Source organism: Pseudorasbora parva, chromosome 16 (genome assembly GCF_024679245.1).
Source record: "Pseudorasbora parva isolate DD20220531a chromosome 16, ASM2467924v1, whole genome shotgun sequence".
NCBI classification, from domain to species: Eukaryota; Metazoa; Chordata; class Actinopteri; order Cypriniformes; family Gobionidae; genus Pseudorasbora; species Pseudorasbora parva.
The window spans coordinates 45443552-45464824 of record NC_090187.1 but is presented as its reverse complement, the minus strand read 5'-3'; the positions used below and the strand labels follow the sequence as shown (position 1 = coordinate 45464824).

Below are 21273 nucleotides of genomic sequence, written 5' to 3'. Positions count from 1 at the left end.
CGCGCTGCTCACTCTGCTTTTGGCACACTTTTATTTTTTAAATAAAGGAATCGCGAGCAAATACACAACACACAAATATATACATCGATATAAATATAATATGAAATATATATCCAGGGGCCTCTGTGCTGCAGACTGTGGATAACGTGATTATATTTGATTATTTCCCGCGTTTTGTGTGTTGTGTGCTCGCGCTCGCGCTCGTGCTCGTGCAGCGGTATTATTAACTGACATCTCCGGTGTTTGCGGGACTCGGTGTCGGTCGGATTCGGTTCTGAACGCACGGTAAGAAACACACAATTCGGCGTGATCGCGTCCGCCGGATGTGGAAGTTGATGCGTTTGTGTGTTTTAATGTTTCCTCTTCCTCCGGAACAGCAGCGGTTTCCTGTTTATCGCGTTAACGGGCCGCGCGCGCGACGCTCCGGCGACGCGTCATGTTTACCGATCATCACGATCATGTTTTTATCATCTGAACAACAGCTGCGAGAGTTGAGATCATATAAGAGTTTAGTTTGGTGAAATTGGGCTCTGATGCTCTGATGTGTACAGCAGGCTAACTGTTGTTTAGCCGTTTGTTTACTATTAAATCAAAACTAGCGCCGAATATAATAAAACAAACTGCACAATTATAAAACCGAGAGACTGCTGTAAAAATAGCTCAAGCTCATTTAGAAGCTAAACATGAGAGATCCTCATCAGTGATACTATAGTATAATATTAATATATTTGTGAAATGGGACTCTCCATAGGCGTAATGGTTTTTATACTGTACAAACTGTATTTTATATCCCCTTACACTGCCCCTAAACCTACCCATCACACACACACACACACACACACACACACACACTGCCCCTAAACCTACCCATCACACACACACACACACACTGCCCCTAAACCTACCCATCACACACACACACACACACACACACACACTGCCCCTAAACCTACCCATCACACACACACACACACACACTGCCCCTAAACCTACCCATCACACACACACACACACACACACACACACACTGCCCCTAAACCTACCCATCACACACACACACACACACACACACACATAGTAATACTAGAGTAAAATCATGTTAAACTCACACTTTATCACCACCAGAGGCGGACAGAGTACACACCTTCAGTACTTGAGGAAAAGGATACTCCTTGTAAAAGTACTACAGTCAGAGATCTACTTAAAGGGTTAGTTCAGCCAAAACTGAAGCTTCTGTCATTAACTCGTCTCCCTAATGTCGCTCCACACCCGTCAGACCTCCGTTCATCTTCACACACAGTTTAAGATATTTTATATTTAGTCCGAGAGCGTATGCAAGTGTATGCACACTATACTGTCCATTAGAGGTCTTCACAGGTCCAAAAATTCGCACCCGAACCCGAAGAGACCCGCAATGTTCAACACAGACCCGACCCGGACCCGTCCATTATTTCAAAAACTGGACCCGGACCCGTGCAGATCCGAAAAATGCCAAAAATATATTACCCGGAACCGACATGGACCCGTCTATTATTTGATAGCTGGAACCGAACCCGCCGGGAAGACACAGACGCGACTGAACCCGATTGTCTCATATTACACAATATAACGTTACTGCTGTTAACAAGTTAATGAACAAGCTGCGCAAAATAACTTTGTCTCAGTCAGCCTACCTAACGATATAGCCGTTGTCTCCCTTGTACCTTGATTGTGATGTATTACAATATTCCTCATTAATTGTTCCAACTCCAAGCATGCTTAATTCACTCATTTCAGCTGTAAAAGTCAATTTTATTTCACAGTGACGGATTTATGAGTTAATTCGCATAATAACTTTGACTGTTTGCCCTTTTGAACTAATAACTATTGCTCGTTTAGTGCCATGGCCGCTTGCGTTACCATTATTTATTTGCCATAATCTCTCTGAGTCTGACTAGCAGAACTTTAAGATTAAACAAGACGGTTCATTCATATTATTTTTAAAGTCATTACAGTCACTGCGGTCTGCGGAAGCTCGGGTTGCCATAGAAACATGACACGCGCTTGAGACTGCACTCGCGCGTCAGCTGGAGCAACCTGAAATATGAGCCTTTTTTTACGCAATTTGAGCATCACAGAAAACATTTATGTGACAGTTTACCTGAGGTCTTGTTGCTGATTTGAAATATATTCTTGAGTACATTATTACCGCGCGCATGCATTAAATCTGCCCGCTTTCTAAAAGGCTGAGCGAGCGCGCGCGAGAGAGAGAGAGAGAGAGAGAGAGAGAGAGCGCTTGTGTTTTTGTTGTTGTTGTGTATTTCTAAACCTCATTTCCCGGCTCACACTTTTCTTATCCTAATTTAGCAATTTGTAAGTTACACAAAACACACAAGCCGCGCTGACTCTCACGGCCAGGTGTTCTCCGAGTCCGATTGACATATTGCATAGGCTACAACATTAACAGACCCGGGAACCGAAGTAATAGATTAGGACCCGACCCGGCTGACCATTTAAAAAATAGACCCGAACCCGTACGGGTCCCGGGTCGGATCCCGGGTCCACGGGTCTCGGGTGCCCCGTGAAGACCTCTACTGTCCATGTCCAGAAAGGGAATAAAAACATCATCACAGTAGTCCATATGAGACATCAGTGGGTTAATTAGAGTCTCTTGAAGCATCCAAAATACATTTGGGTCCAAAAATAACAAAAACTACGACTTTATTCAGCATTGGCTTCTCTTCCGCCATTGTGTTCAATCCTCAAATAAAGATTCAAACGGTTATGAGTCAGCGAATCGACTCATGATTCGGATCGCCAATGACTCGTGGTTTCAGCAGTTTGACACGCGATCCGAATCATGAATCAATCAAGATACTCAGCGCAGTAAAAAAGTCCCGGCTGAAAAATCCCCCCTCCCTCTCTCAGTTCTGCCAATATGGGGTTAGGGAGGATCATTCCGCCGGGACTTTTTTTTACTCCCAGAAGTGCTATTCATTATAGTTCTCCTTTTTAATCCGCTTAGAAAAGCGGCACGTTTTATTTTATGTCATCATCTTTTATTGTTTATTTGAAAGGGACAATGCACATTAATTAACATTTTTTGTTTAACACTCAAAATGTAAATGTGCCAGAGTTAGCTAGAGAGCTAATGTTCATCTGTAGTCCCTTGGCAGGTAGACACAGCATCATAATACAGAAAAATACAAAAAAACACATGTAAAACAATTTAACAAAATGGATACATAATAATAAATACAATACAAAGAAGGGCAGTACCTAAGATAAGATAAACCAGCTATTAATGATTACAGTTTTGAGTGTTTTTAATCCATTTCTTAAGTGTAAATTTAATGATAAATAGCTGGAGCTCTCTCTGCGTTCCATCGGGAGGCAGTTCCAGTAATCTGAGGCCCGTACTGAGGAGACGGGACAGCACAGTCTCCCCCGGTAGCTGCCCTCGTTGCCCTGCCACTACTGCTCTTCTGCTGTATAAATCCACCCAGGGTGGAGGTGCACGTCCATGTACAATTTAAAAATAAGGCAGGCATCTAAGTAATGTAAAAAACTATCAAAATTGAATACATTATATTTAGTAATAATATTGCAATGATGATAGCTAATAGGTTTTTGATCTAATATGTTTAAGGTTTGCTTATAAAGGGTTTCTAGAGTTGTCACATTCGCTGGGGACCAGCTTGTAAAACAATATGATATGTGAGAAAAAATCATGGCATACGTAAAAAGTTTAGCTGCCTGTTGTTAAATGAAGTTAGCCAGATTATATCTAATGGTATCAGCCACCTTTTTAACATGCTTTTTAAAAGTTAAATTAGAATCTAATATAATACCAAGGTATTTAAACTCAGAGACCTCCATGAGTGTGTGTGTGTGTGTGTGTGTGTCGGATGTCACCATGAGTTTTTCACCTTAGTTAAGGGAATAACAGTTTAAAATGAAGAAGCGGTGGAGTGTCCCTTTAAGAAGATAATGAGTTAAAGACACAGGTGACCCTCAGGAACATGTTTTGGTGCTCAGAGAGGTGTGTGTGTGTGTGTGTGTGTGTGTGTGTGTGTGTGTTGAGTGTAGTTATCATGCCATGTGTTCTGACTGCAGATGTCTCTGGTGGATTTGGGGAAGAAGCTCCTGGAAGCGGCTCGAGCCGGTCAGGACGACGAGGTCCGAATCCTGATGGCCAACGGAGCTCCATTCACCACCGACTGGGTGAGTGTGTGTGTGTGTGTGCGTGTGTGTGTGCGTGTGTGTGTGCGTGCGTGTGTGTGTGCGTGTGTGTGTGCGTGTGTGTGTGCGTGTGTGTGATGGGTAGGTTTAGGGGCAGTGTATGGGGATAGTTATTACAGTTTGTACAGTATAAAAACCATTACACCTATGGTGAGTCCTCACAAAGATAGTGAACCAGACGTGTGTGTGTGTGTGTGTGTGTGTGTGTGTCAGCAGCTGGGCACGTCTCCGCTGCACCTGTCGGCCCAGTTCGGCCATTACTCCACCACAGAGGTTCTGCTTCGGGCCGGAGTGAGCCGAGACGCCCGCACTAAAGTGGACCGAACGCCGCTGCATATGGCGGCCTCAGAGGGACACACTCGCATCGTGGAGCTGCTGCTGAAGGTGAGCTCAGAGCTCAGGCCTTTCATCTCACACAGATCGCCCCAATTTACCTCTAAGGGTCCTTTCATCATCCCACAGCAACTACACTGCAAAACACGCTCTTCTTTCTTAGTGTTTTTATCTTGTTTCTACTCTAAATAACTAAAAATTATTACATTACACTGCATTTACTAGACAAGTAAAAAGTATTGTCTTGTTTTGGGAACAAATAAGCAAAATAATCTTGTTTTCTGTCTGAATTAAGATTATTATTCTTAACCCATTGGCAGATCATTTTGCCTGTTTTAAGCAAAAACTCATTTAGATTTTAATTTCAATAAAACAAGGAAATTACTGAGTAAGAAGAGCATTTTTTGCAGTGCAATACAAATGGACATGATTTGAAAAGGTTAAATAGTCACACTTGTGCTCCTCACGGTCAAAAATGAGCCTCCTTTCATTATCCGGCGGAGCAACAATGTCCGTATTGGTGTGTGTTTTCTTCAGCACGGCGCGGATGTGAATGCGAAGGACATGCTGAAGATGAGCGCGCTGCACTGGGCGGTGGAGCACAGGCACTCAGATGTGGTGGAGCTCCTGCTGCGCTTCGGCGCCGACGTCCATTCGCAGAGCAAGTTCTGCAAAAACGCGCTGGACATCGCACTGGACAACAGCAGCCACGAGCTGGCCGAGATCCTGCAGGTAAACTGATCCCACAAAGTCAGGAGCATGAAATTGTCTAAAATGTATTGGTGAAGCATTAAAGGGATATTTCACCCTGAAATGAAATCAAAGCCATCTTTTACTCACCCTGCCTTTGATTCAGTTCCCTATCTCCTTCTATCCCTTTTGGACCTCAAAAGCAGTAATTTAAAAAAATCACTTCGTGGCTGAGTTGCTGTTGTCCCCAATGGCTTCCTCTTTGTTCTAATCCCACTAACAGTTGAGCGTGGAATATTTAGTAGTGAGGAAATGTCAGGAATGGCCTTATTGCACAGGTGTCAGCCTATCACGGCCCCACGCTTGAGTTCACTGAGCTCCTGAGAGCGACCCATTCTTTCACTAATGTGTGTAGAAGCGTCTGCAGGCCGAGAGCTGGAGTTATACACCTGTGGCCATGAAGAGACTGAACACCTGAACTATAGAGCGGCGTCACAATACTTCTGGCCATATAGTGTACATTCCACATGTTCTCCTTAACTGGATGAATCCACAGACCAAAGTCTAGTCACTGCAAAGATGCTCTTCTTACTCAGTATTTTTGTCTTGTTTCGAGTCCAAACATCAAAAAATTCTTAAAACAAGAAGTATTTACTAGACAAGCAAAAGTAATTGTCTTGTTTTGGGGAAAATAACTCAAAATGAAGAGAGTTTTTGCTTAAAATAAGATAAATAATCTGCCAATGGGGTGAGAAAAATAATATTAATTCAAACAGAAAACAAGATTATTTTTCTCACCCCATTGGCAGATTATTTATCTTATTTTAAGCAAAAACTCTCTTCATTTTGAGTTATTTTTCCCCAAAACAAGACAAAAATACTAAGTAAGAAGAGCATTTTTTGCAGTGTGGATCATTGGAGATGAAAGTTGGTGTGTTTATTGTGCATCAGGTGGCGATGCAGAACCAGATCAACACAAACCCGGAGAGTCCCGACACGCTGACCATACACACTCCGCAGTTCATCATCGGGCCGGCAGGAATGGTCAACCTCGGGCTCGTCTCGCCCGGAAACGGCAGCAAACCCACAGGTGACCGGACTCAGGTTTCTATGGTCATAATGCTTTGGCAATATTGTGTGTAAACACAAACATGCACTGCAAAAAATGCTCTTCTTACTCAGTATTTTTGTCTTGTTTCAGTCCAAATATCTAACAATTCTTAAATCAAGATGCATTTACTAGATCAGTAAAACGACATGAGATATTTGTTCTTGTTTTGTTGAAAATAAAATCTAAATGAAGAGAGTTTTTGCTTAAAACAGGCAAAATGATCTGCCAATGGGGTGAGAAAAATAATCTGATTTCTGATTGAAATCTTGTTTCTTGTTTCCGTCCCAAACAGAAATCAGATTATTTTTCTCCCCCCATTGGCAGATCATTTTGCCTGTTTTAAGCAAAAACTCTCTTCATTTAGATTTTATTTTCAACAAAACAAGAACAAATATCTCCTGTCGTTTTACTGATCTAGTAAATGCATCTTGATTTAAGGATATTTGGACTGGAAACAAGACAAAAAATCTAAATAAGAAGAGCATTTTTTGCAGTGCAGTGAGCTCAATGAAAGGGTCTTTGTGCAGACACACACTTGACATGACGTGCGTTTGCCCTACACATAAGAAAATTGCTGTAATTTGCACAAACAGAGCGTCATCAAAGCTCTGAGGCCTGAGATGGGCCTGAAATGGGCCTGGTGTTCTGCTCAGAGTAAGTAGTTTGAGTGGAAATGTTGATCATATTCTCTCTCTGAAGACGAACTCATCACTGCAGACACGGTGGATGGGGCCATACAGCAGGTCGTGAGCTCCGGAGGTCAGCAGGTCATCACCATAGTAACAGACGGCATTCAGCTAGGCAACTTGCAGACGGGCACAGGCCTCAGCCAGCCCATAATAGTCACCATGCCTGACGGGCAGCAGGGTGAGTGACACTAGAAAAGATGACCCATATGGATTCTGGTTCACTATCGTGATGTATATCGTATCGTGAGTTCAGTATTGTGATATATATCGTATCGTGAGTTCAGTATTGTGATATATATCGTATCGTGAGTTCAGTATTGTGATATATATCGTATCGTGAGTTCACTATCGTGATATATACCGTATCGTGAGTTCAGTATTGTGATATATATCGTATCGTGAGTTCACTATCGTGATATATACCGTATCGTGAGTTCAGTATTGTGATATATATCGTATCGTGAGTTCAGTATTGTGATATATATCGTATCGTGAGTTCAGTATTGTGATATATATCGTATCGTGAGTTCAGTATTGTGATATATACCGTATCGTGAGTTCAGTATTGTGATATATATCGTATCGTGAGTTCACTATCGTGATATATATCGTATCGTGAGTTCAGTATTGTGATATATATCGTATCGTGAGTTCAGTATTGTGATATATATCGTATCGTGAGTTCAGTATTGTGATATATATCGTATCGTGAGTTCACTATCGTGATATATACCGTATCGTGAGTTCAGTATTGTGATATATACCGTTTCGTGAGTTCAGTATCGTGATATATACCGTTTCGTGAGTTCAGTATCGTGATATATACCGTTTCGTGAGTTCAGTATCGTGATATATACCGTTTCGTGAGTTCAGTATCGTGATATATACCGTTTCGTGAGTTCAGTATCGTGATATATACCGTTTCGTGAGTTCAGTATCGTGATATATACCGTTTCGTGAGTTCAGTATCGTGATATATATATCGTGTCGTGAGTTCAGTATCATGATATATATCGTATCGTGAGTTCAGTATCGTGATGTATATCGTATCGTTAGTTTAGTATCGTGATGTATATCGTATCGTTAGTTTAGTATCGTGATGTATATCGTATCGTGAGTTTAGTATCGTGATATATATCGTATCGTTAGTTCAGTATTGTGATATATATCGTATTGTGAGTTCAGTATCATGATATATATCGTATCGTTAGTTTAGTATCGTGATGTATAACGTATCGTTAGTTTAGTATCGTGATGTATATCGTATCGTTAGTTTAGTATCGTGATGTATATCGTATCGTTAGTTTAGTATCGTGATGTATATCGTATCGTTAGTTTAGTATCGTGATGTATATCGTATCGTTAGTTTAGTATCGTGATGTATATCGTATTGTTAGTTCAGTATTGTGAGATATATCGATTCGTGACACGAGTGTATCGTTACACCCCTACTAATGTGTGTTTGTGTGTGTGTGTTCTTGCAGTGCTGACGGTGTCGGACACAGAGGTCGCAGAGGAAACGGTGATTAGCGACGAGCCGTGTGTTAAACGTCAGCGTGTGAAGGAGGAGGACGAGGATCAGACGATAGAAACACAAGACCTACAGATCCAGCAAACACTGGACGACTTCCAGGTGCGACACGCGTCCCACAATCCCTCACACACACAGCATCCCACAATTCCTCACACACACATAGCGTCCCACAATTCCTCACACACACACAGCGTCCCACAATCCCTCACACACACACAGCGTCCCACAATCCCTCACACACACACAGCGTCCCACAATCCCTCACACACACAGCGTCCCACAATCCCTCACACACACACAGCGTCCCACAATCCCTCACACACACACAGCGTCCCACAATTCCTCACACACACACAGCGTCCCACAATCCCTCACACACACAGCGTCCCACAATCCCTCACACACACAGCGTCCCACAATCCCTCACACACACACAGCGTCCCACAATCCCTCACACACACACATTACACTGCAAAAAATGCTCTTCTTATTTAGTGTTTTGTCTTGTTTCAGTCCAAATATCTAAATATTCTTAAATGAAGATGCATTTACTAGATCAGTAAAACGACATGAGATATTTGTCCTTGTTTAGTTGAAAATAAAATCAAAATGAAGAGAGTTTTTTGCTTAAATGGGGGGAGAAAAATATTTCTGTTAAAAATATTTCTTATTTCTGTTTGGGACGGAAACAAGAAACAAGATTTCAATCAGAAATCAGATTATTTTTATATTACATTGACCAAATGTCCCCACAATGTAAATGAATTTATAAAAATACGAAATTATGTTTTTTAGAAAATGTAAAAATGCAGAATGTTTCCTGTGATGGGTAAGTTTAGGGGAAGTGTGTGTGTGTGTGTGTGTGTGTGTGTGTGTGTGTGTGTGTGTGTGTGTGTGTGTGTGTGTGTGTGTGTGATGGGTAGGTTTAGGGGCAGTGTGTGTGTTGGGTAGATTTAGGGGCAGTGTGTGTGTGTGTGTGTGTTGGGTAGGTTTAGGGGCAGTGTGTGTGTGTGTGATGGGTAGGTTTAGGGGCAGTGTGTGTGTTTGTGTGTGTGTGTGATGGGTAGGTTTAGGGGCTGTGTGTGTGTGTGTGTGTGTGTGTGTGTGTGTGTGTGTGTGTGTGTGTGTGTGTGTGTGTGTGTGTGATGGGTAGGTTTAGGGGCAGTGTAAGGGGATAGAAAATACAGTTTGTACAGTATAAAAACCATTACGCCTATGGAGAGTCCCCTCAATTCACAAAAACAAATGTGTGTGTGTGTGTGTGTGTGTGTGTGTGTGTGTGTGTGTGTGTGTGCGTGTGACAGGAGAAAGTGGCTCTTCTGAAGCAGCTGGAGGAGGCGAACCGTGAGGCGCAGAGATACAGACAACAGTTCCTGAAGAAGGAACAGGAAGCAGAAGCGTACAGACAGAAGCTGGAGGCCATTACACGGCAGAGCGCCAAGAAGGCCTCATGAACCTCACACACACACACACACACACACACACTGATGAAGCCACTGTGCTTTCTGTGACTGAATGATTGTCATGCACTGAAGGTGTGTGTCCATTAGTGTTCTTCTTCAGTCGATTGAGAACCGCTTCCAGGAAAATGATGAACTTTGGCACGCAGACAGAGGACCGTCTCTCACACACACACCGTGTCACACACACCATCTCTCACACACCGTCTCACACACACACCGTCTCTCACACACCCCATCACACACACCCCATCACACACACACACACACCTTGTCTCTCACACCCCGTCTCGTTTCCTCTAGCGCCACCAACTGTCCTAAGTTGCACTCATGTTTATGCTAATAATGTTTAAAGGTCCCGTTCTCCGCGTGTTTTCGAAGCGTTGATTATGTTTACAGTGTGCAATATAACATGAGTTCGTGTTTCGCGTGTAAACAAACACAGTATTTATCACACCGTTGTCTTATCTGTCCAGCGCTGTTTCCTCTGTCCTAAACACGGCCTGATGATTTCCTTGTTCTCTGAAGTCCCTCCTTCAGAAACACGTAACGAGTTCTGATTGGGCCAGCGCTTCCCGTGTTGTGATTGGACAGCAGCTTAGCGCACTCTGCCCGGAAAGGTCCCGCCTCTTACCATAACGGGGCGATGCAAGTGCTGAATGCGCTCTCTTCTCCACGCGGGAGAGCAACGAGACCACGCCCCCTATTCTGCGTGTTCTTGTGGGCGGAGCTTTAGTCAGCAAACGGTTCTAGTGACGTCATCACAGCAGGAAGTGCAGCGGTGTAGCCCAGACCGGCCGCTCGCTGTCGGCTTTGAAAGGGAACTTCTGTTAAATAAAATATCTGGCTTGGCATTGAACTCTGAGCTTTATAATTTTACAGGTATTATTTATGCTCTAACAGCAACACTTCACACTAACTAAAGTCTGAAAGATGGAATCGCGAAGAACGGGGCCTTTAAGTTCATGTCGTCATTAGGGATGCCACAGTACTGGAGCCGTTCGGTACGGCAGTCACGGTTCAGTTTTCGGTTTTGCATTTAATTAATTATTTCTATTTCTCTCCGTTTTAAATATTTCTCTCCGTTTTAAATATTTCTCTCCGTTTATTTCGGCTCGATTGAGTGAGTCTGTGAGTCTACGCGCTGATATGAGCAAATATCTAATCATATGCACTAAAGTTAGGCGTGGTTTAGCCGCGTTTAAAAGCCTTGCCGTTTAACATCCGCTGAGCGCACTAAAGCCTGTCACACACACGCGATTACTGGACTAAGTCGTCTTACTGCGCTAATACTGTCAAATACACACACACAGTTAACATATATAAACACAGTCGGTTATGTTTAAAGTGAAAGTAAAGTTGTGTGTGTGTGTGTGTGAGATGAGCAGGTCTTAAAGTGACAGTAGCACAGCCTATACTTAACACTTGTCCTTAAAGGGACAGTTCGCTCTAAAATGATGTTCGTAAAACAACAAAAGACAGAGAGAAAATCACTCACTGCTCTTGAATAATTAAAAAAAAAACACTTTAATACAGTAGCTTTCAGTCAAATGTTGTATATCGAAGTTTTAATTTTAGCCTACATTTATTCATTCATTCAATTTCCTACTTAAATGCTGCTGTACATCTCTGAGCTGCCACTGTACATCTTTATATATATTTATTTATTTTATATCATACAATACACCAGGAATGTGTTTTTTTTTTTTTTAAGTAAAGTTAAGTTTAAGTAAGGTTTTTAAAGTCTTAGTAAAGAAAGAGTATTACAATAAAAACATTTTCTCCTTAACCTCTTTCTGTTCCTGTCGCTTAAGAATAGAAGAGCAAAAACCCGAAGCGTAAACCGAGGTGTGTGTTGAACCGTGGACTAACGGTACCGCTGCGTCCCTAATCATCACTAATCATCTCTAATCATCACTCACTGCTGTATGATTACAGTTTCCCCAAAGCTCATTAAGTCTCTTTTACTTCAGTGCAACACTGATTTTAAATGATTACCGCATGTCAACTATTTAATGTTAGAAATGCTGTAATTTACGCATGCATTAGCATATCATTACCAAACTCTGTGTGTGTCATCGGGACATTGGCCGGAACTGATGATGAGATTGGTGTTGATAGAGAATAATGATAGCAGTCAGTCCTGCGCTCCAGCATTTCTACATCAACGCAATTAAATATTGGTGCCAAGCTGATTCGGAGCTGTATCTCTCCAAACCGTGTGTGTGTGTGTGTGTGTGTGTGTTACTGTCTGCTCACACTGACCCTCAGTTTGGTCACAGGGCCACCTATTGGTTAAAAGTGATAAGCAATTAAAGGGTTAGTTCAGCCAAAACTGAACCTTCTGTCATTAACTCCTCTCCCTAATGTCGCTCCACACCCGTCAGACCTCAAATAAAGATTCAAACGGTTATGAATCAGTTGATTCATGATTCGGATCGCGTGTCAAACTGCTGAAACCACGAGACACTGGCGATCCGAATCATGAGTCGATTCGCTGACTCATCACCGTTTGAATCTTTAGTTGAGGATTGAACACAAACGCGGAAGAGAAGCCAATGCTGAATAAAGTCGTAGTTTTTGTTATTTTTGGACCCAAATGTATTTTGGATGCTTCAAGAGACTCTAATTAACCCACTGATGTCTCATATGGACTACTGTGATGATGTTTTTATTCCCTTTCTGGACATGGACAGTATAGTGTGCATACACTTGCATACGCTCTCGGACTAAATATAAAATATCTTAAACTGTGTGTGAAGATGAGCGGAGGTCTTACGGGTGTGGAGCGACATTAGGGAGAGGAGTTAATGACAGAAGGTTCAGTTTTGGCTGAACTAACCCTTTAACTCACTTTGAAAGTGATTACATTAGTGATTTTTTTGTTGTTGCTCCCAGCCATTCTTGCCTTCATACACTGCAAAAAACACTCTTCTTACTCAGTAACTTTGTCTTGTTTCAGTCTAAATATCTAACAATTCTTAAATCAAGATGCATTTACTAGATCAGTAAAACGACATGAGATATTTTTTCTTGTTTAGTTGAAAATAAAATCTAAATGAAGAGAGTTTTTGCTTAAAACAGGCAAAATGATCTGCCAATGGGGTGAGAAAAATAATCTGATTTCTGATTGAAGTCTTGTTTCTTGTTTCCGTCCCAATCAGAAATAGGATTATTTTTCTCACGCCTGGCGCTCCTGTGGCCGACGCGGGTTCGATTCTGACCCACAGGAGCGTTTATCTGTGTAATATTGTGATAATGCTTTAATGATCATGTGTGTAAATAATCAAACGCTCGTCTCCTGTGTTTATAACCTCCTCCCGTCTGTCATTTGTGATGCATTTTTAAGTATTTCTGTCATAAAGATTCTTATTTTTAAGACCGACTGAATGGATGTTGATTCTCCAGCACTGATCTCACACACATTCATGCTCAATAAAAGGTTCAGAGCAGCCGACAGTATTCCAGCGTCTCCGCACTGCAGAAAACACTCTTCTTACTCAGTATTTTTGTCTTGTTTCCAGTCTAAATATCTAAGAATTCTTAAATCAAGATGCATTTACTAGATCAGTAAAATGATATGAGATATGTTTGCTTGTTTTCTGGGGACAAATATCATAAAAGGGGGGGGGGGGGGGGGAATTCTGGGAATAAATTATATATTTTTGCAGTGTGTGTTAGACGGTCCAGATCTCGCTCGCTCACGCTCAGCCTGAATCAATGGTGTCTTTGTGAGTTAGTGTGTGTGTGTGTGTGTGTGCTTGTTTTTGTGACATATGAGGACACAAATGTGTATAATGCCATGGGTATGACACAGGTATTACAGGAGAGGGTGAAATATGAGGACATTACCCATGGCCCCACTTTACAAAAGGCTTATAAATCACACAGGAGGAGTTTTTATGAGAAAGTAAAAATGCAGAATGTGTGTGTGTGTGTGTGTGTGTGTGAGCCTGTTTATGTGGTTTATGAGGACACAAATTTGTATAACTACATGGGTATTACACTGGTATTACACTATAAATGTGGTTTATGAGGACATATCAAATGTCCTCATAATTCAAATGGCCTTAAAAACATACTAAATTATGTTTTTTTGGAGAAAGTAAAAATGCAGAATGTTTCCTGTGATGGGTAGGTTTAGGGGCTGTGTGTGTGTGTGTGTGTGTGTGTGTGATGGGTAGGGTTACGGGCTGTGTGTGTGTGATGGGTAGGTTTAGGGGCAGTGTAAGGGGATAGATAATACGGTTTGTACAGTATAAAAACCATTACGCCTATGGAGAGTCCCTGTAAACCACATAGACCAACGTGTGTGTGTGTGATGGGTAGGTTTAGGGGCTGTGTGTGTGTGTGTGTGTGTGTGTGTGTGTGTGTGTGTGTGTGTGTGTGTGTGTGTGTGTGTGTGTGTGTGTGTGTGTGTGTGTGTGTGTGTGTGTGTGTGTGTGTGTGTGTGTGTGTGTGTGTGTGTCAGCGCCTATAAGAGCGCGAGAGAGCGGAGCGACTCACACACGGCTGATCTCTGACGGACGGGATGCAGGAGCAGGAATATAACCGCAGAGGTAAAGCTGGCTCTGATGGTTAGACAGGATTGGGTTTGCGTTTGTGTTTCAGCTCTTGCTCTAGATGACGGACGTGTGGGACTCATCAGCTGTCTGTATGCTCTCGTTATCTCCTGAAGTACTGTAAGGTCAATTTGTTGCATTACATTGACTTTATATTAAAGTATGTTCTGCTGCAATATGTGTGTTGGTGCTCTTCTATTGTTCATCTGTTGTTTTGTGTTGTTCTGTTTGTGTGGGAGGGGGGTGTATAATGCCATGGGTATGACACAGGTATTACAGGAGAGGGTGAAATATGAGGACATTACCCATGGCCCCACTTTACAAAAGGCTTATAAATCACACAGGAGGAGTTTTTATGAGAAAGTAAAAATGCAGAATGTGTGTGTGTGTGTGTGTAGGGAAGGAGATGGTGGATTTCATACAGCAGTATCTGACTGGGATCCGTGAGCGGAGGGTTGTTCCAGATGTTCAGCCGGGGTTCATGCGTCCTCTTCTGCCCAGCTGTGCTCCGTATGAGCCGGAGGACTGGAGCCGCATCATGAAGGACGTGGAGGACATCATCATGCCCGGGGTCTGTCTGTCCTTCTGTCTGTCTGTCTCACTGTCTGCCTGTCTCACTGCTTGTCTGTCTATCTCACTGTTTGCCTGTCTCACTGTCTGTCTGTTTGTCTGCCTGTCTCACTGTCGGTCTGTTTGCCTGCCTGCCTGTCTGTCTGCCTGTCTTGCTGCCTGTCTCGTTGTCTGTCTGTCTGCCTGCCTGCCTGTCTCACTGCCTGTCTGTCTGTCTCACTGTCTGCCTGCCTGTCTGTCTGTCTAACTGTCTGCCTGTCTCACTGCTTGTCTGTCTATCTCACTGTATCTCACTGTCTGTCTGTTTGTCTGCCTGTCTCACTGCTGGTCTGTCTGTCTGCCTGCCTGTCTCACTGCCTGTCTGTCTCACTGCCTGTCTCATTGTCTGTCTGTCTGTCTGCCTGCCTGCCTGTCTCACTGCCTGTCTGTCTGTCTGCCTGCCTGCCTATCTCACAGCCTGTCTCACTGCCTGTCTGCCTGTCTCACTGCCTGCCTGTCTCACTGCCTGTCTCATTGTCTGTCTGTCTGCCTGCCTGCCTGTCTCACTGCCTGTCTGTCTCACTGCCTGCCTGTCTCACTGCCTGTCTGTCTGTCTGCCTGCCTGCCTGTCTCGCAACCTGTCTCTCTGTCTGTCTCACTGTCTATCTGCCTGCCTGCCTGTCTCACAGCCTGTCTCTCTGTCTGTCTCACTGCCTGTCTGTCTGCCTGCCTGCCTGCCTGTCTTACAGCCTGTCTCTCTGCCTGTCTTACTGCATGTCTCGCTGTCTACCTGTTTCACTGCTTGTCTGTCTGTCTTACTGTCTGCCTGTCTCACTGCCTGCCTGTCTGTCTACCTGTCTCACTGCCTGTCTGTATTACTGTGACTGTCTCACTGTCTGTCTGTCTGTCTTACTGTTTGCCTGTCTCACTGTCTGTCTGAATAACTTCCTGTCTCATAACCTGTCTGTCTCACTGTCTGTCTGTCTCACCTCTTGTCTGTCTCACTGTCTGTCTCACTGTCTGCCTGTCTCACTGCCTGTCTGTCTCTGTCTGCCTGTCCTACTGTCTGTCTGTCTTACTGTCTGCCTGTCTTTCTGTCTGTCTCACTGCCTGTCTGTTTGTCTCTCGCCTGTCCGTCCTTCTGTCTGCCTGTCTCACTGTCTGTCTGTCTTACTGTCTGCCTGTCTTTCTGTCTGTTTCAGACAGGCAGTCTGTCTTTTGCCTGTCTGTCCTTCTGTCTGTCTGTCGCCTGTCTGTCTGTCTGACTAAGTGTCTGTCTATCTGGCTGTGTGTCTGTCCGTCTGTCTGTGTGTCCGTCCTTCTGTCTGTCTGTCGCCTGTCTGTCTGTCTGACTAAGTGTCTGTCTATCTGGCTGTGTGTCTGTCTGTCTGTCTGTGTGTCCGTCTGCCTGTCTGTCTGTCGCATGTTTGTCCATCTGTCTGTCGCCAGTCTGTCTGTCTGTCTGTCGCCTATCTGTCTCTCTGCCTGTCTGTCTGTGTGTGTGTGTGTGTGTGTCTGTCTGTGTGTCCGTCTGCCTGTCTGTCTGTCTTTCTGTCGCATGTTTGTCCATCTGTCTGTCGCCAGTCTGTCTGTCTGTCTGTCTGTCTGTCGCCTGTCTGTCTCTCTGCCTGTCTGTGTGTGTGTGTGTGTGTGTGTCTGTCTGTGTGTCTGTGTGTGTGTGTGTGTGTGTGTTATTGATGCCTGTCTGTCTGTGTGTGTGTGTGTGTGTGTGTGTGTGTGTCTGTCTGTGTGTCCGTCTGCCTGTCTGTCTGTCTTTCTGTCGCATGTTTGTCCATCTGTCTGTCGCCAGTCTGTCTGTCTGTCTGTCTGTCTGTCTGTCTGTCGCCTGTCTGTCTCTCTGCCTGTCTGTGTGTGTGTGTGTGTGTGTGTGTGTGTTATTGATGCCTGTCTGTCTGCTGTGTGTCCTGTAGGTGGTTCATTGGCAGAGTCCCCACATGCACGCGTATTTCCCTGCACTCACCTCATGGCCGTCTCTGCTGGGAGACATGCTGGCAGATGCCATTAACTGCCTCGGCTTCACCTGGGTAATACAACACACTCACACTCACACTCACACACACACTCACGCTCATGCACACTCACTCTATGTCAGCCTTATGCATTATGTTGAAGCATGTGTGTGTTCTGCAGGCCTCAAGTCCAGCGTGCACGGAGCTGGAGATGTGTGTGTTAGACTGGCTGTGTAAAGCACTCGGCTTGCCAGATCACTATTTACACCATCATCCGCAGAGCAATGGAGGAGGCATCCTGCAGGTACACAAACACAACATAAACACACACAACACAGGCCAGATCACTATTTACACCATCATCCGCAGAGCAACGGAGGAGGCATCCTGCAGGTACACAAACACACAACACACACACAACACAAACACACAAAACACAAACACACACAACACAGGCCAGATCACTATTTACACCATCATCCGCAGAGCAATGGAGGAGGCATCCTGCAGGTACACAAACACAACACAAACACACACAACACAGGCCAGATCACTATTTACACCATCATCCGTAGAGCAACGGAGGAGGCATCCTGCAGGTACACAAACACACAACACACACACAACACAAACACACAAAACACAAACACACACAACACAGGCCAGATCACTATTTACACCATCATCCGCAGAGCAACGGAGGAGGCATCCTGCAGGTACACAAACACACAACACACACACACAACACACACAACACAAACCCACACAACACAAACACACACAACACAGGCCAGATCACTATTTACACCATCATCCGCAGAGCAATGGAGGAGGCATCCTGCAGGTACACAAACACACAACACACACAACACACACAACACAAACACACACAACACAACACAGACAACACAGGCCAGATCACTATTTACACCATCATCCGCAGAGCAACGGAGGAGGCATCCTGCAGGTACACAAACACACAACACAAACACACACAACACAAACACACACAACACAGGCCAGATCACTATTTACACCATCATCCGCAGAGCAACAGAGGAGGCATCCTGCAGGTACACAAACACACAACACACACACAACACAAACACACACAACACAGGCCAGATCACTATTTACACCATCATCCGCAGAGCAATGGAGGAGGCATCCTGCAGGTACACAAACACACAACACAAACACACACAACACAGGCCAGATCACTATTTACACCATCATCCGCAGAGCAATGGAGGAGGCATCCTGCAGGTTCACAAACACACAACACACACAACACAGGCCAGATCACTATTTACACCATCATCCGCAGAGCAACGGAGGAGGCATCCTGCAGGTACACAAACACACAACACACACACACACAACACAAACCCACACAACACAAACACACACAACACAGGCCAGATCACTATTTACACCATCATCCGCAGAGCAATGGAGGAGGCATCCTGCAGGTACACAAACACACAACACACACACACACACAACACACACAACACAAACACACACAACACAACACACACAACACAGGCCAGATCACTATTTACACCATCATCCGCAGAGCAACGGAGGAGGCATCTTGCAGGTACACAAACACACAACACAAACACACACAACACAAACACACACAACACAGGCCAGATCACTATTTACACCATCATCCGCAGAGCAACAGAGGAGGCATCCTGCAGGTACACAAACACACAACACACACACACACAACACAAACACACACAGCACAGGCCAGATCACTATTTACACCATCATCCGCAGAGCAATGGAGGAGGCATCCTGCAGGTACACAAACACACAACACAAACACACACAACACACACAACACAAACACACACAACACAGGCCAGATCACTATTTACACCATCATCCGCAGAGCAATGGAGGAGGCATCCTGCAGGTACACAAACACACAACACAAACACACACAACACAGGCCAGATCACTATTTACACCATCATCCGCAGAGCAACAGAGGAGGCATCCTGCAGGTACACAAACACACAACACACACACACACAACACAAACACACACAACACACACAACACCGGCCAGATCACTATTTACACCATCATCCGCAGAGCAACGGAGGAGGCATCCTGGAGGTACACAAACACACAACACAAACACACACAACACAAACACACACAACACACACAACACAGGCCAGATCACTATTTACACCATCATCCGCAGAGCAATGGAGGAGGCATCCTGCAGGTACACAAACACACAACACAAACACACACAACACAGGCCAGATCACTATTTACACCATCATCCGCAGAGCAACAGAGGAGGCATCCTGCAGGTACACAAACACACAACACAAACACACACAACACACACAACACAAACACACACAACACAGGCCAGATCACTATTTACACCATCATCCGCAGAGCAACAGAGGAGGCATCCTGCAGGTACACAAACACACACAACACACACAACACAAACACACACAACACACACAACACAGGCCAGATCACTATTTACACCATCATCCGCAGAGCAATGGAGGAGGCATCCTGCAGGTACACAAACACACAACACAAACACACACAACACAGGCCAGATCACTATTTACACCATCATCCGCAGAGCAACAGAGGAGGCATCCTGCAGGTACACAAACACACAACACAAACACACACAACACACACAACACAAACACACACAACACAGGCCAGATCACTATTTACACCATCATCCGCAGAGCAACAGAGGAGGCATCCTGCAGGTACACAAACACACACAACACACACAACACAGGCCAGATCACTATTTACACCATCATCCGCAGAGCAACAGAGGAGGCATCCTGCAGGTACACAAACACACAACACAAACACACACAACACACACAACACAGGCCAGATCACTATTTACACCATCATCCGCAGAGCAACAGAGGAGGCATCCTGCAGGTACACAAACACACAACACAAACACACACAACACAAACACACACAACACAGGCCAGATCACTATTTACACCATCATCCGCAGAGCAACGGAGGAGGCATCCTGCAGGTACACAAACACACAACACACACACACAACACAAACACACACAACACAAACACACACAAAACCCGCCAGATCACTATTTACACCATCATCCGCAGAGCAATGGAGGAGGCATCCTGCAGGTACACAAACACACAACACACACACAAACAACACACACAACACAGGCCAGATCACTATTTACACCATCATCCGCAGAGCAACAGAGGAGGCATCCTGCAGGTACACAAACACACAACACAAACGCACACAACACAAACACACACAACACAGGCCAGATCACTATTTACACCATCATCCGCAGAGCAATGGAGGAGGCATCCTGCAGGTACACAAACACACAACACAAACACACACAACACTAACACAAACACACACAACACAAACACACACAACACAACACAACACACACAACACAGGCCAGATCACTATTTACACCATCATCCGCAGAGCAATGGAGGAGGAATCCTGCAGATACACAAACACACACAACACAACACAACACAAACACACACAACACAGGCCAGATCACTATTTACACCATCATCCGCAGAGCAATGGAGGAGGCATCCTACAGGTACACAAACACACACAACACAACACAACACAAACACACACAACACAACACACACAACACAGGCCATATCACTATTTACACCATCATCCGCAGAGCAACGGAGGAGGCATCCTGCAGGTACACAAACACACAACACACACAACACAAACACACACAACACAGGCCAGATCACTATTTACACCATCATCCGCAGAGCAATGGAGGAGGCATCCTGCAGGTACACAAACACACAACACTAACACACACAACACACAAACACACACAACACAGGCCAGATCACTATTTACACCATCATCCGCAGAGCAACGGAGGGGGCATCCTGCAGGTACACAAACACACAACACAAACACACACAACACTAACACAAACACACACAACACAAACACACACAACACAGGCCAGATCACTATTTACACCATCATCCGCAGAGCAATGGAGGAGGCATCCTGCAGATACACAAACACACACAACACAACACAACACAAACACACACAACACAGGCCAGATCACTAT

General features: G+C 44.4%; 3 protein-coding genes across 4 annotated transcripts in view; all 3 read left to right on the top strand.

Moving 5' to 3' along the window:
- trpm7 (transient receptor potential cation channel, subfamily M, member 7) overlaps positions 1-13483 on the top strand; it is a 109628-nt gene extending 96145 nt beyond the window's left edge. The window contains exon 11 of the mRNA XM_067419172.1: positions 12575-13483. Coding sequence (XP_067275273.1) covers positions 12575-12671 — 97 coding nt within the window. The 3' untranslated portion in view covers positions 12672-13483. The remainder of the gene's footprint in view (positions 1-12574) is intronic.
- On the top strand, positions 129-10299 carry gabpb1 (GA binding protein transcription factor subunit beta 1). Of its 2 annotated transcripts, none has more exons than XM_067419212.1 (8): positions 129-285; positions 4096-4203; positions 4435-4605; positions 5092-5286; positions 6196-6334; positions 7055-7222; positions 8529-8677; positions 9883-10299. In XM_067419212.1, exons 2-8 carry the CDS (start codon positions 4096-4098, stop codon positions 10030-10032), a joined length of 1080 nt encoding a protein of 359 aa, XP_067275313.1. In that variant the 5' UTR covers positions 129-285; the 3' UTR covers positions 10033-10299. The 2 variants fall into 2 exon arrangements, with proteins under 2 accessions (XP_067275313.1, XP_067275314.1); XM_067419213.1 differs by having other exon boundaries at positions 130-285; positions 4438-4605.
- Positions 13484-14401: 918 nt separating the features above from the next.
- Positions 14402-21273, top strand: part of hdc (histidine decarboxylase) — a 19600-nt gene continuing 12728 nt past the window's right edge. Inside the window, exons 1-4 of the mRNA XM_067419899.1 lie at positions 14402-14597; positions 14999-15171; positions 17081-17194; positions 17301-17423. Coding sequence (XP_067276000.1) covers positions 14570-14597; positions 14999-15171; positions 17081-17194; positions 17301-17423 — 438 coding nt within the window. The 5' untranslated portion in view covers positions 14402-14569. The remainder of the gene's footprint in view (positions 14598-14998; positions 15172-17080; positions 17195-17300; positions 17424-21273) is intronic.

Bases quoted from the DNA above. Each gene is read 5' to 3' on its own strand.
- gabpb1 (XM_067419212.1), top strand. From the start codon at position 4,096: ATGTCTCTGGTGGATTTGGGGAAGAAGCTCCTGGAAGCGGCTCGAGCC. The intron at 6,335-7,054 runs GTGACCGGACTC...CTCTCTCTGAAG, and splicing joins AAACGGCAGCAAACCCACAG to ACGAACTCATCACTGCAGAC. The intron at 8,678-9,882 runs GTGCGACACGCG...TGCGTGTGACAG, and splicing joins AAACACTGGACGACTTCCAG to GAGAAAGTGGCTCTTCTGAA.